At 36.5% G+C, this 16417-nt stretch overlaps 1 protein-coding gene across 4 annotated transcripts in view; it reads left to right on the forward strand.

The window, feature by feature from the left end:
* LOC122669199 (alpha-aminoadipic semialdehyde synthase) overlaps positions 1-8682 on the forward strand; it is a 33496-nt gene extending 24814 nt beyond the window's left edge. For 3 of the 4 annotated variants that reach the window (XM_043865893.1, XM_043865896.1, XM_043865895.1), the window contains exons 16-25: positions 151-216; positions 523-640; positions 1442-1571; positions 2827-2906; positions 4644-4802; positions 5129-5372; positions 6312-6420; positions 7429-7590; positions 7675-7744; positions 8111-8682. In XM_043865893.1, the coding sequence (XP_043721828.1) occupies positions 151-216; positions 523-640; positions 1442-1571; positions 2827-2906; positions 4644-4802; positions 5129-5372; positions 6312-6420; positions 7429-7590; positions 7675-7744; positions 8111-8163 (1191 nt within the window). In that variant the 3' untranslated portion in view covers positions 8164-8682. The remainder of the gene's footprint in view (positions 1-150; positions 217-522; positions 641-1441; positions 1572-2826; positions 2907-4643; positions 4803-5128; positions 5373-6311; positions 6421-7428; positions 7591-7674; positions 7745-8110) is intronic. The other variant, XM_043865894.1, reaches the window with a different exon arrangement.
* The last annotated feature ends 7735 nt before the right edge of the window (positions 8683-16417 follow it).

Here is a 16417-nt window from a genome sequence, read left to right on the forward strand (position 1 = left end):
CTATTTTTTTTATGTATATTTCAATTTTATTTTTAATTCTTCATTCCAATATGTCTTTTGGATATTTCTTTGTTTCTTCTTCATGTTGATGGGTTTTTGAACCAGAACTATGGCCTTACATTGTTAATACACTGTGTGAACTTTATCCAGGTGGAAGTTGTTGTAAGTTTGTTGCCTCCAAGTTTCCATGCTATAATAGCAAATGCATGTATTGAGGTAACTTACTCTTAGACATTGTTCTTTAATACCGTAGTGAATTCTCTTCCCTGAACTTTCTAATCTTCTTTCTACCAGTAAATTCTTGTTAACTGGTTGAGTGGTTTTTTCCTTTTTCCACCTTTTGTAAATTTTGTCTGCCATATCTGAAGGATTTCATGCATCGAAGGAAGAAAAGGGTAAAAATGTTTTTAAATAAAATGAGAAATCAAGTCGAATATTATTCAAAGAGACAGTGAATGGCAAATGACTACCTCTTCTTTTTTCTAGTTGGCTGCTTGATAATGATTATGTCTCTCAATACAGTTCAAAAAGCATCTTGTCACAGCCAGCTACATTGACGATTCCATATCAAGGTTGGATGAGAGAGCCAAGAGTGCTGGTATTACAATCCTTGGTGAAATGGGCTTGGATCCTGGCATAGGTGATTTGCCTACGCACATTTTAATTACCTTATCAAAAAGCATGTTTTTAGAAAATATTCATTTGTGAAGAGTTGTTATTTAGAATAATAATGACATTTGAAGTGCATTACATCCTAGTAATGGGATCACATGCTTCAACAACCTGTTGAAGAAGAAGAAAGATCTGCATGGATCATAAATTGATATTTCTTACAGTTCTGAAGCTGTTCTTTCATCATCCTTTAAGTAGGTTGAAGTATAATGAAATGATTTGGCCATCAGGGCTATTATCCTCCAACATGCTCCAGCAGGGATGGGGCACAGAATTTTCCTTTTTTTAAGGGTGTTTAGGGGAAAATTTTATTGATGGTGAATGTCCAGTAGAGGAAACATTGAATCCTAGAAAAGGAATATCAAAACTATTGCTAAATGGATCTCATCATATATATTTCAGACAAAAACTAATCCAAGAAATCTAGAAAATCTCTAGAGCGACAACCATCATTTGCTTACAGTAAGATATCTTCTCACCACCTCCATTGGATTTTCATGCATCTAATTACAATATGAAAATTGCTTATCAACTTTCACCAACCTATGAAGAAACAAAAGAATTTCCATTGGAATTTGTTGTTTTTAATAATTTAATAAATTTTATTTATCTTTTTTGTTTTTTACATTTCCATTTTTAGATCCTTTTGCATCCTTCAATGTAACTAAATATTGAAGATAAATAATCAAAACTACTGTAAAAACTTGCCAAATGTTTTTTCCCATGAGATTTTGGATCATGATCATGACTACTGTACTGGATGCTTCAGATCATATGATGGCAATGAAGATGATCGACCATGCACATGTAAGAAATGGGAAAATAAAGTCTTTTGTTTCTTATTGTGGGGGACTTCCATCTCCAGCAGCTGCAAATAACCCACTAGCATATAAATTCAGGTATTTCTTGAGTTCACCATGTTGGAAAAGCTTGAATTTATTCCGTTTTGGAACATAGGACAAGTTTTTTGTAGTTCCTAAGAAAACAGCACCATAAATATGTCATCCAACTCTGAAGGGAACAAATTTGACCTTTGGAGTAGGCATGAAGGGAAGCCATAATTTGGTTTGGTAATTAATGTAGATTGTAGGGTAAACTGGTTACAAGAAAATAACTAAATGAAATTAGATCAAGTTTTGATACATGCTATTGCTAGAGTGCAACTTGGGTCAGACTCAAACTGAGACCAACTCAACCTTACTTTTTAGCTTTGGTTGAAGTGAACTAGCAAGTCCCAATCTGAACCAAAGCTTCTATTATCATGTAACATCGTGCACATGAGTAAGCTTTTCTGAAGTTTAACATGAGTATGTGGCACAGTGGCTTTTGCATTGATTTGGGCTAGCAATATTAGATCCCTTTGACTTGCTTTGGATTAGTGTAAATTGCTTCAAATGTAATATGATTTGGGCTAGTGTTATTAGATCCCTTTAAGTAGCGTTGGAGTAGTGTAAATATTTGTATTCCTACCTAGCCTGATATAGCCCACCAAGTTGGGCTGGATGAAGTGATTTAAATCTTAATAACCTTTGTCTGGGCTGGATTACAGCTTAGAGGTTGACATCTAGTGGGAAATTTGGACTACTTGTGGGCCACAAATATAAACTGCAATCTGTACAAGTGGGGCCCTATGAGATCATTGATATCAAGCATTAACCGAGATGGATGATTTTAACCATCTAATATTTCACAATGTTCTGGAAACGGCCTCTTCGCGGAAGCAGGGGTAAGGCTGCATAAATTATGACCCTCCCCAGACCCCGCAGTGGCGGGAGCCTTGTGCACTGGGTACACCCTTTTTTTTTTTAATATTTCACAATATTGCGTAGATCCCAAAGAAAAAGGGCATTGTTACAGAGAAAGGATTGTAATTAGATTTCTCTTATCATCTGATCCCTCTGCATTTGGACACAAGAGATCTCCTAGGTTGGAGCCATTAATGGGTCCCATGCCCTCTTTCCACCTGCACCTATGCAATTACAGCCTAAAGGACAGAACATCTGAAGTAAACACTGCTTCCAAACCCACAACTCATTGTTTTAACTTATCCTCATGGTTGTTCTATTTCTGATTCATAGCTGCCTGTTAGGTCTAGCAGCTTGATGGACACCAGTCACACCACTCAGTTTTTATCACAAATTTTCTATGTTTCAGTTGGAACCCTGCAGGAGCTATCCGGGCCGGGCGCAATCCATCTACTTACAAATCTGATGGAAAAATTGTACATGTTGATGGTATGTCATCAATTATGACAGTTAAATCTTGTATTCAATACTGCAAGGACATCTCTATGTTAAATCTAGCCACATCATGCAACTGAATGTTAATAATGGAACAAACTGCATGAAGAAATAATTAGTACACTGAAGGCGTCAGCAACATGAAATGTAACCCTTAACTGGTCATCTCTGTATAAACCGACAATTCCAGTATCCCCTCTCTGTTTCTCCCCATTTTTTGAATATATAAAAGATACTGGTATTGATAAGAAAACATCCTCTACATAACCACTACAGCAGAAATGTATGAACAATAATTATGGACTAAGAGGCCCAAGACTGAAGAAAACAACAGATAGTATCCTTATCCAAAAGCAGCCTGTACAAAATTTACACCACCATCTTTAACTTGTCTTATAGGTGGAAGAGGAGCCAAGGCATCATTGTCATCCACTTCACTTTTCCCTGTACAACATCTAAAGGCTTGTATATGTCTGCATATACACTAGTCTTTTTCCTTGCATATTCTTCAGGAAATAGCAGAAAGACATGAAACACTATGGAGATATGCACCGTCTCCCAATAGAACCATCGTAGGAGTTCTTAGAAGATCAATCAGGCATCATGTCATGATCCTGGACACAAAAGTAACTAATGAGACCTCTAATAATGCACCACACAACTTTGTAATGGATAAGATTATTGGAATTGAACTTTCCTCCATTGATGGAGGACCAACTGTAGAATCTTTTCCAGTACCATGTTTCATAAAAAAATGAAATCATTGATGGGATAGTAGATCTGGATAAATTCTTTAATAGGAAAGACTGGTCCCTCCTTGAACCCATATAAATAGAAAAAGATTTCAGAAAAATTCATAATAGATCCCATTCCCACTTTCCTTTCCTCTTCCCACCTATCTGTCTCCCAAATAGTATTAAGTATTAACATTAATGATAATAACAATAATAAGTGATTTATTCTCTACACCAGCAGGCGTAGAAAATCTGCCATTTAATAGTAATAATAACAACAACAACAACAACCTCAATTCAAAAGCAGTAGTTTTCTTTTTCTTTCAGAAAAATGGGTCAAAAAATAATGAGGAAATACAGAGAGTGGAACGTAGAGATCGAGGAGAATTAGAGTGAACACAAAAAGGAAAATATAGAAACTGACACCCCAGCAGGCCTTGTCTACATCATGGCCAGACGATATGCAGTTACCATCTCACTTGCTAATCATTTACATTTAATATATTATTAAGAATCCCATATCATATCTCCAAGCATCATGTTCACAACAGAAGCTTCCTTATTCGTTGACACATTGTCCAAACTTAAAAATCCCCCACAAAAAGAGACTCCAAAATACACAACTAATCCCCAGTAACTCCCTTATATCAGAAACCTTTTGATGAATTACTACACTCTTTGACTTCAAAACACCCTTCACACAATAGAAACATAGAATATCATTATTCTTCCACTCTGTTTACACTGCCATATCTTGCCACCGGTAATTTTGTTCTTGCAGTGATGGTTACCCTGAAGATACATATGGTTTTCTATGACTAGATAAAGGCTTTTTTTATAATTTATCAGCCACTGCTGCTATGTATCAACTATTTTTGTATTATAAGAAGATATCACTAACCATGCAGAGTAGAAAACAGTATCACTAAATTATATTTCTATGGGATTCCATAGAGGATTTTGTGTTTCTGTTTCAAGTAATGATATAACCTTGCAGGTAACAAACTTTATGATTCTGCCACAAGACTCCGGATAGCTGATCTTCCAGCTTTTGCACTGGAGTGTCTCCCAAATCGTAACTCTTTGATTTATGGGGATCTGTATGGAATTACGCATGAAGCTTCAACTATCTTCCGTGGAACCCTCCGCTATGAAGGCATGTTCATTATTTGGAAACTAATATTTATGCCAAGGTTTAAATCTCTATTAACTGCTTGAAATCAATGCAGTCAAAAAGAACACTGACAGAGCCCTGATCAACTACTCCAAGAACTCTATTGGGCACTGAAAATATATTTTTTTTAAAACAGAAAAGTTAGAAGGAACCACTATTTAAATTAGAAGAACTTGATATATTGCTCCCTTTTCCTTAGTCAACTTGGACAAGCAGGCCTGCATCAAATTCAATTCAATTGTGAGTTTGTAAACTGTGGTGGAGGCTAAGTTTTAATGGAACTCATCAAGAAGCCTATTTATGTTTAGGTTTTGGTGAGACTATGGGGACTCTTGCAAAAATTGGTTTCTTTGATACTGAAGCTCATCCAGTGCTGAAACAAGAGAAGAGACCTACATTTGACAGCTTCTTAGATGTACTTCTCAGTATTGAGAGGAAAAATGAGAATTTCGAAGGAACTACAGGTGACGAGAAGGAAATGGTAGAAAGCCTGATCACTCTTGGCCTCTGTAAAGAAAAATCTAGTGCGGTGAACACTGTAAAAACTATCAAGTAAGTGAGAGCTGTTTTTTTTTTTTTTTTCTATTTTAGAAATCACAGAAAAAGTTAAAATAGGAGGTAGTTCAATTCCTGAGTCATGCTGATCACAGGTTGTCCAACCAATGAGGTGGGCCATGGATGAAATTAGGGGTGTAAGTTTGGCCCTGTCGGCTCGAGCCCACCCTCAGCCCGAACAGGGCATGGGCTGGATTTTTCAACCCTGAGGGCGGGTTAGGGTTGAAATTTTCAGGCCCTCGGTTAGGTTTGGGCTGGGCCAAGGTTGAGGCTTTGGGCTAAGCCCAACACGACCCGGCCCTGTGTTAGGTTATACTTTACAATTTATTGTTTAAATTTTGCAATTTTTATTTAGTATCTAGTTATCTATTGGTTTACCCAAAAAAAAGGCTAATTATCTATTGAACGAAAATATTTACAATTTTAAGATTGGGCTAAGTTTTTTAACCCAAAGAAAAGTTTAATAGTCAATTGAGTATGAAACAAACCAATGCCCAATCACATGTGTCTCATTTTTTTAATGCGTAGGACGACATAAATGGCAAAAAAGCAGGGCAAGTCAAGGCCAATCAAGCCCTAGCAAAAATCAGGGTCAATCAGGGCCAATCCTGCCCAGCCCCGCCTGATCAGTGTCAATTAGGGTCTGGCTGGGCTGGGCTGAGCCTGGCAGGGTTGGGCCTGGGCTGAGATATCTCAGCCCGACCTAGGGCCGGGTTGGGCTTGGGTTGAACTAAGAGGGCTCAGGGTTGGGCTAGGGTTTTAAAAAACATGGCAGCAATACAAGGTTTTTTTTTTTTTGTGGGTGGGTGGGGGTTGGAGGTACTACAACTGTGATGTGTGTCTCAGCAATTCAAGTTCAGACATTCAAAATTGTGATCCTTAAGATCCTATATGTGCCCTTTTTTCACTAACTTCTGTTCCTCCATGGTTGATTAGATTTTTGGGACTTCACGAGTGCACAGAAATTCCTCTATCCTGCCAAAGTGCATTTGATGTAATCTGTCTACGCATGGAAGAGAGATTGACCTACTCTAACACAGAGCAGGTATTTTTTCCTAATCAGCACAATACTCTGATGCCTTTGAGTCTCTGATCAACCCCAATATTATATATTTTTTTTGGAAGAAAAAGAAATAAACCTTAAGATTAATCATTTCCTCTGATAGTTACATAATTCCTTAAAGAACCCATGAACCACACAAACTTGCCTAGAAAATTTTTTAGACACATCCGGAAAATGTTGCCTTGGATTCCCAAGAGAAGATTTTCAGTTAAATGTGAACTATGTAATCAAAGATGAGGGATAATTAGATAAGTATCTCCCTTAATGACAACTGATGTAGATTGTTTTTGTGCATACAATTCCTGAAATTCATACCCACCCTTGTTGGGTTATTCTGCATGTATACAAAATGCATGAATTATGAAGTTCATTCAGCTATAAAAAAAAGGGCATACCCAGTGCACGAGGCCAACGCCCCTGTGGGGTCTGGGGAAGGTCATAATGGACGCAGCCTTAACCCCCCCTTCGCGGAGAGGCTGTTTCCCGACTTGAACCCGTGAGCACTAGACCACAATGGAGAAACCTTAATGTTGTGCCGAATTCTGCCCTCTAGGAAGTTCATTCAGCTATATGCTCCCTTAATTAAAACTGATATAGCTTGTTTTTGTGCCCACAATTCCTGGAATTGATATCCACCCTTCGTTATTTATTGATTTTGAAGTTTATTTAGCTATTTAAAGAGTATTTTGGATTTTCTTTATGCTTCATTTGGCTGTCCAGTAACTTTAGAGTTTTTTTATGGGATGTACTGGAATAGTCAATCCTAATAACCATAATCAGTTTTTCATTAAAGAACTCACTTTTCATTGTTGTTGATTAAAATTTTCCGGATAACCATACATATCTATGGAGAAAAATGCATCTAGACAAATAAAAGTGAATTAAGACATAAATTTACAAGTAATAACAAGACTGTCAAAAGAAGTTAAGAAGAAGACAATGAAGCCAATGTGGCTTTTGCTAATTCTTATTGGATGCTTGATGTCAAAGGACATGGTGCTTTTGCATCATGAAGTGGAGGTTGGTTTCCCAGATGGACAACCTACGGAGAACCAGCGGTCCACTTTATTGGAATTCGGAAGGATGAAGAATGGGAAAACAAGCACTGCGATGGCTCTCACTGTCGGAATTCCAGCAGCCATAGGAGCTCTGGTATTACCTACAAATCTGACTGTTTTTCCTTACCATGACCTGACAATCTTATGGGACTAATTTATATGTCTTACGCTTTTGCAGCTTTTACTTGAAAACGGAATCAAGACAAGAGGTGTAATAAGGCCTCTTGACCCTGAAGTCTACGTGCCAAGTAAGGGTGACACTATCTTGTTCAATTCTCATCTTGTTAAAAGGTGGTTTGCCTAGATGGTGGCAGTTCCATTGCCTGGACATAATCAGATCACTGGATAATGTGCCTCAAGTCCCAGGCAATGATTAAGGATATATAGACTTGTAACCTTTCACAGAGAAACAGCACCTGGTCCTCGGCATGATTTTGATACTACCATTCTGCAGTCTGTTGTAGAACAGATGCCTTGGGCCTAAAGGTGGAACTGGAATGCATTAATAGGATGATAAGAGAGGACATATGACTTGACTTTTCACTATATTGCTCTCTTCTTTCCACTTAATTTATTGAAAATTGAACCATACGTTTCCATGTGTGGTTTTGCAGCTCTGGATCTTTTAGAAGCTTATGGTTTCAAGTTGCTGGAGAAGATAGAGTAGCCTTTAGGTCAGTCACCATCTCTGCCTGCTTGTATTGTTTCTGCAGGCACTCAAATTTAAATACATGAGTCCAATCTAAGATAAACTGAATCTGTTTCCTACTCTTTTATAGGATATTGAATAATGTAAAGGATACTCCAAGGTCAATTTATGAAGAACCAGTGGAGTGGCAGATTTGAGCTAAAGACCAGAGAAGGCTACAATTCAGGTCGCTAATAAACTCGGACGTCCTCGTTGTGCATGCATAGTGTGTCAATGTAGAACAAGGAGAAGGGTCGACTTTCAAGTTTCAACCTATGGGAAAGGGCTTAGTGCAAACTGTGACTGTTATATGATATGGTCCAATTGTTGTCCTTCAGATACTTATATTTTAAACCATGAACGATATACATAGTTCAACAGTAGTTCAGATTCCAGCGTGTAACCTATGTATGCTATATTATATGTTTTGACTTCTGTCCTTCAGACATCTTCATAATATGTGAGTGTAGATCTGAATGGCTGACCTGATTCTAGAGACGTGTTAAAACCTACACAATATTAGTGCTATGATCAGGTAGGCTATAAACTCCTTGGAATACAACCTCTCCATGCATGACCTGCCATACCTGTTCATTCATAGTGATAGCAGTAAGTATATTCCATAATTCCTGATTTAAGCATGATGTCTAATAAGTAAAAAAACTGCTGTAAATTTTATTAAGAAATAAAAAAAAAAAAAAAAACAAAAACTTCAAAATTTTGATGGTAAGGTTAGGGAATCTTAAGAAGCATGCATGTATAACCATAGTTAGTAAGTTCGGGAATGGCAACAATACGGGAACGGATACGTATGGCAGTCAAATGGACTGTACAGCAATAATACTTTTAAAAAAATCCAGTGCAATAAAACGCTACGATAATAATACGGTATGCGTTTAATACGTGTATAATACGGTTACTCTGTAAAAATCTGGGAGCAAAAATACGGGTATATATTCACTATGTAATAGACATGTACACCTAAGAAACACAATAATAGCATTTACTGATGTGTCAAAATATATAGTTTGATTGGTTAAGAAGTCAAGATTCATTACATTCTTTATTGTAGGGATTAGAATGCCCAATCAAAAGGGATGATTGAAATGAATATTGCTTATATCCCGGACCCACTTCAATACTTAATAGAGTTTTATCAAATAGCGGAAACAAATGGGAATCACTGTATCAGATAATATAAAATTATATCATAGATGTGTCAAAAAAAAAAATTATATCATAGATGGGTTAATCTTATTGTACATAATCTAACAAATATTAGAATGACAGTTAATGTAGGAAAATAGAGGGGACAGTAAAGAGCATCTATATAGTAGGGAAAGTGAAGATGGCGATGGCAGAGGAGCTTGCATCTCCCTCAGATGTTGCTGCAACTCCAGCTACTGGAGTTTCACAAAGGGGATGCCTCGTGGTCTGGCAAATGTTTCCTGATAAGTGGCTGGTACAGCTGGTCGTTGGTGGCCACAAAGTCGTTGCCGACAGTGACGGCAATGTGGCCTGGAGACACACTCCTTGGCTCGGCAGTTAATTTAGCTTAAACATTTCTGGGTTTTCACTAGCTTGGAAAAAGAACGAGGATGAACATATTGATTATTTAAAAGAACGGGGAAATCTCGGTTCACTGAAGCTCATACCTTTGGGTTTCTTGTTGAGCTAGAAATTCGCACCACCATGGCTGATGCTTGTTGAGAATTGAGATAGAAATATGCAGCACCGCAAGGACAACGTGGGAGAGAATGGAGAGTACAAATGTTTCTTGCCCTAGGTTGCAGAGGAGATGCCGAGATGCCTGCGCTTCTACCTTGAAACCAGAACAGAATCTATATGAAAGAAGATGAAATAGGGTGGGCGAGCGAGCAAGAGAGAGAGAGCAACAGATATGGGAAGTCTGCCGCCGCTGAGCTACAGGAGACCAGAAGGTTTGCTTTGCCTTAGGTTGAGATTTGAGAATGGAGAAGTCGAGGATGAAAGATTTGGTATTTTGGTTTGAGTTTTTTCTTAAGGAGGGAGGGTCTTTGTTCAAAAGAAACTATAAAGATATAGAGATAAAAGTCATTCCAGACAGAAATGCAGGAAGATTATTGACAGTAGGGTTCATAAGGGGATCCGTTCATATGTGGTAGCTGAACACATGAATGATTTCATATAAATAAAAAATAAATAAAAAGCAGCCACACACATGGATGAAGAGTGCTAGGAGGGTAAGAGACAATGCACAAAAGAGGGCATGAAGGGCTTTGAGAAGACGATGTTGTATGTTATCACAAGAAATGACGGTTAGAGTACCCAGAAAAAACCCTCAAAACTTTGATTGAGATCTGATAGATATGACATCTGTCAGTTTTGCAGGTTTTTGGGAACCAGATCGACAGTAACATGCCCCTTTGTTTATCAAGCAGCTTTACATGATAACCTATCAATTATCCATCATATATTTTTGGGTTTGTGGTCTTTGCAATGAGGAGGATGTGCTTTATGTGCACTTTAATTATGTTATGTTTATTGTGGCCATATCAAATGTTACGCAGGATTAAATGCTTACTCATCAACTTGATACTTATCTAATCTGTTCCATCCATTAATCTACTCTTATCTCAATATTTCAATACCCTCTATCTGTCTTCTCCTATTGAGATTTTAAGGCTAGCTCCTCTCTCTCATGTCTTCCTCTTTTCATCACATTACTCCTCTATTAGGAAACCTTATATATTCCAAATTCTTCATTGAAAAACTAACTCCTGGTCTTTACCATCTTATCTCAAAGGAAACTAAATCACCCCTCCCTCCAATCCTCACTCTCTCTTCCCCCCCCCCCCCCCCTATCCCCCTCCATCCTCTTTCTCTCTCTCTCTCTCTCTCTCTCTCTCTCTCTCTCTCTCAATCTATATATAAACTATAAAGTTTCTCTTACCCTATTAGAGTTCTATTTCTCAAGTCTCAATTGAAAAATTGATTTCTTTATACCATTCTCCTTTTAAAAGGACATGGTCTTTTCTTATTCTAACAAATCAAGGTATTTGATTCTTTCTTTTTTGTTTTTCCATTATTTTTTTATTATATTTCTATATCTATTTTCAGTGGTTAATCTTCTTCAATCTCTGATTTTGTGCTTATGAGTTCTATATACCACTTAGTCATGTTGATGAGTTCTATGTCCAACTCAGTCCTAGAAAGGATCATCAGTTTTCACTCATGCATTGGTTTCAGATATTTTTTTCAGGAGATTGCTGAAATAGTTATGAATATCACAGAAAGTTTTCCATGCTTAAGGTAATCACTAACCAATAACCATTGACCTACTATCCCATGTCGGGCTCAACTTTTCTAGAAATATCAGGTGTTCTCAGAGTTTGGTCTTAAAGCTGGGGACTGGTCATTTTTTGTCGACAGTCTGGGTCTGCTTATTTCTGCTTTACAGGCTTTGGTTCTTCTAATCTATCTCTTGAAAAGAGAAAACGTTAACAACGCTTGAAGGTCAATGATTAATTTTTTTCAGTCTTCTGACTACCATTTTGTTGGCAAGTCGTCTGTTTAGTACCAAGAAGAACTCAAAAGTTAAACTAAGCATCGGTATGAGAGAGATAAGAACAGATAAGCACAGGGAGAATGAAAGTTTTTCAGCCAAGTGAGGAATAGTTTTTTATGTTAAACTGAAATTTAATACAGGTATTGTGGCCTCTGTGAATTTGTTAAAATCTGAAATTTTGTTATCAGAATTGGAATCCAATACATTACGATATGAAATTAGTTCGACTAATATAGTGATTGGAGCTCTATTTTATGCTCCAAATCTCTGAATTTATAGGATTATCAACTTTGATTTGGTTCTTTAATTATAATACATGGATAACTAAATAATTTGATTGTAGTCATATTCGAGTTTCATCCCTATAATGATTTTGTAATCTGATTTGAAGTCCGCAGAATATAGAACATGAATTTGATTCTTGAGTGGCAGCCTATATAGAATTTGATTCAAGTTTCTTGAGGTGCAGCCCTATGGATGTGTGTGTAGAAAATGATTTAATGTTTGGATTATACCCTTATGGTTGACTTAAAAAGGACAGTGCACGAGGCACTATTATGGGTGACTACAATTGATAATTAAAGTAAGGCTCCATCTATCATTTTATCTTTTTCCTAAAATGCATTCCATAATGTATATGAAACCGGATGTGAAACTGAGTAGAATGCTCTTCCAACATTGATGGAAGCTTCCAACGATTTTCAATATACAATATACTAGTACATTTCATTTGTGTGATTCTTTACCTAACTTAAATGTTATTTTCAGTAAATTTATGCACCTTTAGAAGCATTGTTGTGCTTATTATAGTATTTTGCCTCTCCTCATCTCATAAGGTGTTAGACCAAGAGGTGTCTACGTAATGAGACAAGTAGAAGAAATAGAAATACCAAACTACAAAAAATAAATTCTGCCAACTTACAAGTTCAATTAATGACAAGTTGATGAAAGTGATGTCACCAAATAGTAACACACCAACAAAACCAGGTTGAGATGCACCAAAGAGATGTTGTCCTTAAGCTTTAAAACGCCCCCTATGTGAGTTTAAAAGCACCCGAACCCAACCCGTCACCTTACAAGTTCAATTAATGGCAAGTTGATGAAAGCAACGTCGCTGTGTGAGGTTAAAAGCACCCAAACCCAACCTGTCAATTTGGACAAGGGATACCTCTCTCTAGAACCTCCAACCCTTAGGTTTCAATCCCCACTTATAAGTTTGGGAAACCACTCTTCCACTTCCAATGTGGGACTAAAAGTTGTACATTTTGTTCACATTACCAAATGCAAGAATTCAAATATTGGAGGGAAAGTAAAAAGTGCTTTAGAAACTTTCAAAAGATAATTCAAAAGCAAATAAATACAACATAAGATTTCAGATAGTTAATTATCAAACCTATAACAAAAGAAATGAATATCTAATTAACCCTCCTTTCCCTGCTCCCCTGCAAGGTTCTGCAAATCATGGCGAGAAGTTGTCACTTGTCCTTACTATTGGGCTGACATTCATGTCAAGTTGTAGGTTCAATTATCGGTTTAGTAAAGGAAGGAGTCATTCATCATCCCCTACATCCACCCCATCTCATGAGATTAGACGAGTCACAGTGGACAATCTTATCTAAGATCGGTGAATTTGATGAAAGTAGAAAAGATGAATCATAGGGAACAGCTTGATCTAGCATCGAATTTGATGAAGCAAAAAAAAATTTAGAGACCATGAAAAATGCAAGCTTCTTTTTAGTGACTTCAAATCTTGATGCCCACCGAGTAATCCATGGTCAAACAATTATGCTCTAGAGAATGGAACTTTTACTTCATCCCTGTTGTATTTAGTTTATAAAACTTTTAATAATTTTAGTGGACTTGGAAGATCAACTTGCGATTTGAACATCTGTTTCATACATCATTCAAATGAGAGGGGTGAATGTTCACGTACGTGAACAACTCACAGCCGTTTAGATGGAACATTTTCTCAAAATGGATTCCATCTGAACAGCTGTGAGTTGTTCACGTACTTGAACATTCCTTGCACACTATTAAAATATTTGTTGACAACATGAACTTATTGCTACCAGGAAATAGAGATGCATCGTGAATTGTTTAGGTTGAGTTGAGAACCCTGGCTAAATCTTAAATGGTTCCTGACAACCTGACTACTCCAATATGAAGTACCTGTGTTTCATTGGATTTTAGGTTTCTTTACTGACTTTAATGGAATATGTATTTTACAGCATGCATGGTTATCTTGAAGTTTAATAATTCGTTCTTTTTCTTGCTTTGAACTAATAATAAATTTTTAAATTTTTTTTGTTGATGTGAAATAGGGTTGGGAATTTTCAGCAGATATTTATAGGATTAATTTTCAATGCTTATTAATTGTATCTTCATTTGAGTTATTAGTACTTTGAATTTTGTCCAAAAACACTCCTCAGCAGAATGAGTTCCTCATTTTTAGTTTTTGTACCATCATTAGCGATATAGTAGTAATAGTTAACAAGTTTAAATGTAGAACCCAATCCCCCTTTAATTTTAAATTTTCCAACTATACATATGAATTGAACAATAACAGATTTCCATCTCTTCCCTGAAGCCCATAATTTTTCAAATGATTCAGCTCATAAACAATCAATCAATCAAAAACTACATCCTGTTCAGCCATTTTGGTGTTGGTTCACATGAGCCAGAGCTAAATGACTTATTTCTTACTGTCTGAAAGTGCAATTAATCAAGCTAATTTTATTGTTCATGGTGTTATTCTGAAATGGTCAAATTGTGAGAAGACATCCTATAAACTTATATACATTTAATTAATTTATTTTCAGGACAATTTATAGGAGAACAAGTTTCCAAAAGATGAGCAAAAAGTCTGAAGCTCTGCAACTTTATGCTTTAGGTTGATGAATTTCTCATGAAATGTAGTAACCGACCCTAAGCGACCGCTAACATATCATTATCAAGGAATCTTGAACCTTCAATATTTGTCTTTCCTCTTATTCTTCCCAGTGGACTATTTAAACTGAAGCGAAAATCATTTCAAATTAATAATCTCATAATTAAAGACCAACATATTGGATCCTACATAGGAAAAAATATAGGGGGTGGAGGATTGGGAGATGACTTTCATTACTACTTAGATAACTGTGTAAATATTCTACATTTTAAGCAAAGTATCAATCGATTAAACTAGTAATAGTTTTTTTTTTTTTTTTTTTTTTTTTTTAATTATTTATTTATTTTAAATAGCAGTTAGTTAATCCCTGGCCTGCACTCGATCATTTATATGCCAAGCTAGCATCATTAACACCTTCTGGTCATTGAAGAAATATGAATCTCCACACTCTGTAGAGAATGTATACATTTACTTTTTTACTACAAAACTTAAAGCTGTCTCAATCCATCCTTTGTTTGTCAAAAAGTAACATGTCCGATCAAATTTAAAAATAGCTAATCAAAATGCAAGTTCTTTCTTAAGTTTTACACCTCTGATAACCATTTTATAGCAGTTTGAATTGTATGATTTGAGTCCTCTTAGCTCCTTCCTTAGCTTGCAAATATGCAAAAGAGTAGAGCTAGTCAGCTTGGGCATGCAAAGGGATATATATGCTCATTCAAAGATGATATGATCAGACTCTCTTTTTGTGGTGGCATATCATCCAAGGATATCTAGAGCTGTAAGCAGGACAACTAATTACTACTCCGGTTGAATCCACTACCCTCAATTATCAAGTTCTCTATGGCGACAGATCTAGATGGTATAATGCCACAACGGACCACATTGGTCTAAGTTTTGATATGATCACCAACTTTAATGGGAGCTGAGAAAGCCTCAACCATAGCACCTTCCAAATTTGAGTTTGTGGACACTCCAATTTATTTATTTTTTGGGTGGGTCAGGGAACCCTAGACATGAGTTCACAATGGGCTCATGTTTACATGCCTTATATAAATTTTTGGGAAAATTACATAAATCTCCAGAATTGAACGGCCCCCAACATTTAAGGGTTTCATGGCAGCTTGAGTAGTGAGTGGTTTTGTTTGGGCTCAACACAGTTTACTGTAGTACTCCCACCTTCTTTGCAGAACTGTAGCCGCGAGTTGTGATGGTGGTTTGAAGTAAGAATGGTTATTTCCAATCTATTTTTTTTGTTTATTTTTTTTTTTTTTTTTTTTTTTGTTTTTTCCTCTCACCACATCCAGAATCGAACTTGTGTTATTCCAAATTGATTCCTTCAAATTTCATTCTCTTCCTCTATACACGGAAGTCGCATTTTCCGATATTGGTTAGTTAACTAGTACCTATTCCTCTAAACATGTTTGATGAATTCACATCAACTCATATCTTCCTATTCTCATTCTATATCTTGATCCTTGTACCATAGCATGGGTCTTTGTTGTTTTGCTTTTGTTGATTCTTATTTTGGCACATTCAATTCATGTTTCTTCAACTTAAAAACAGAGTAAAGGGATACATGTGTAGTTGATTTTGATGTTGTTGATTAGCAGCCTAGTAGGTGCTTGGTGTAATGCCCCAATGGAATCAAGGGAAAACCCATGATCCTTTACTCATGCAATGGGCATGGGAAATCTTGGTGGGAATTTATATCTCCTATCCTTCATCTATTGTCCTGGTAGCTTTGTGAAATATTGGTGGTGATTTATTCAGATTTTTTCCTATTTACATATACTAGT

The sequence above is a fragment of the Telopea speciosissima genome, chromosome 7 (assembly GCF_018873765.1).
Source record: "Telopea speciosissima isolate NSW1024214 ecotype Mountain lineage chromosome 7, Tspe_v1, whole genome shotgun sequence".
NCBI classification, from domain to species: Eukaryota; Viridiplantae; Streptophyta; class Magnoliopsida; order Proteales; family Proteaceae; genus Telopea; species Telopea speciosissima.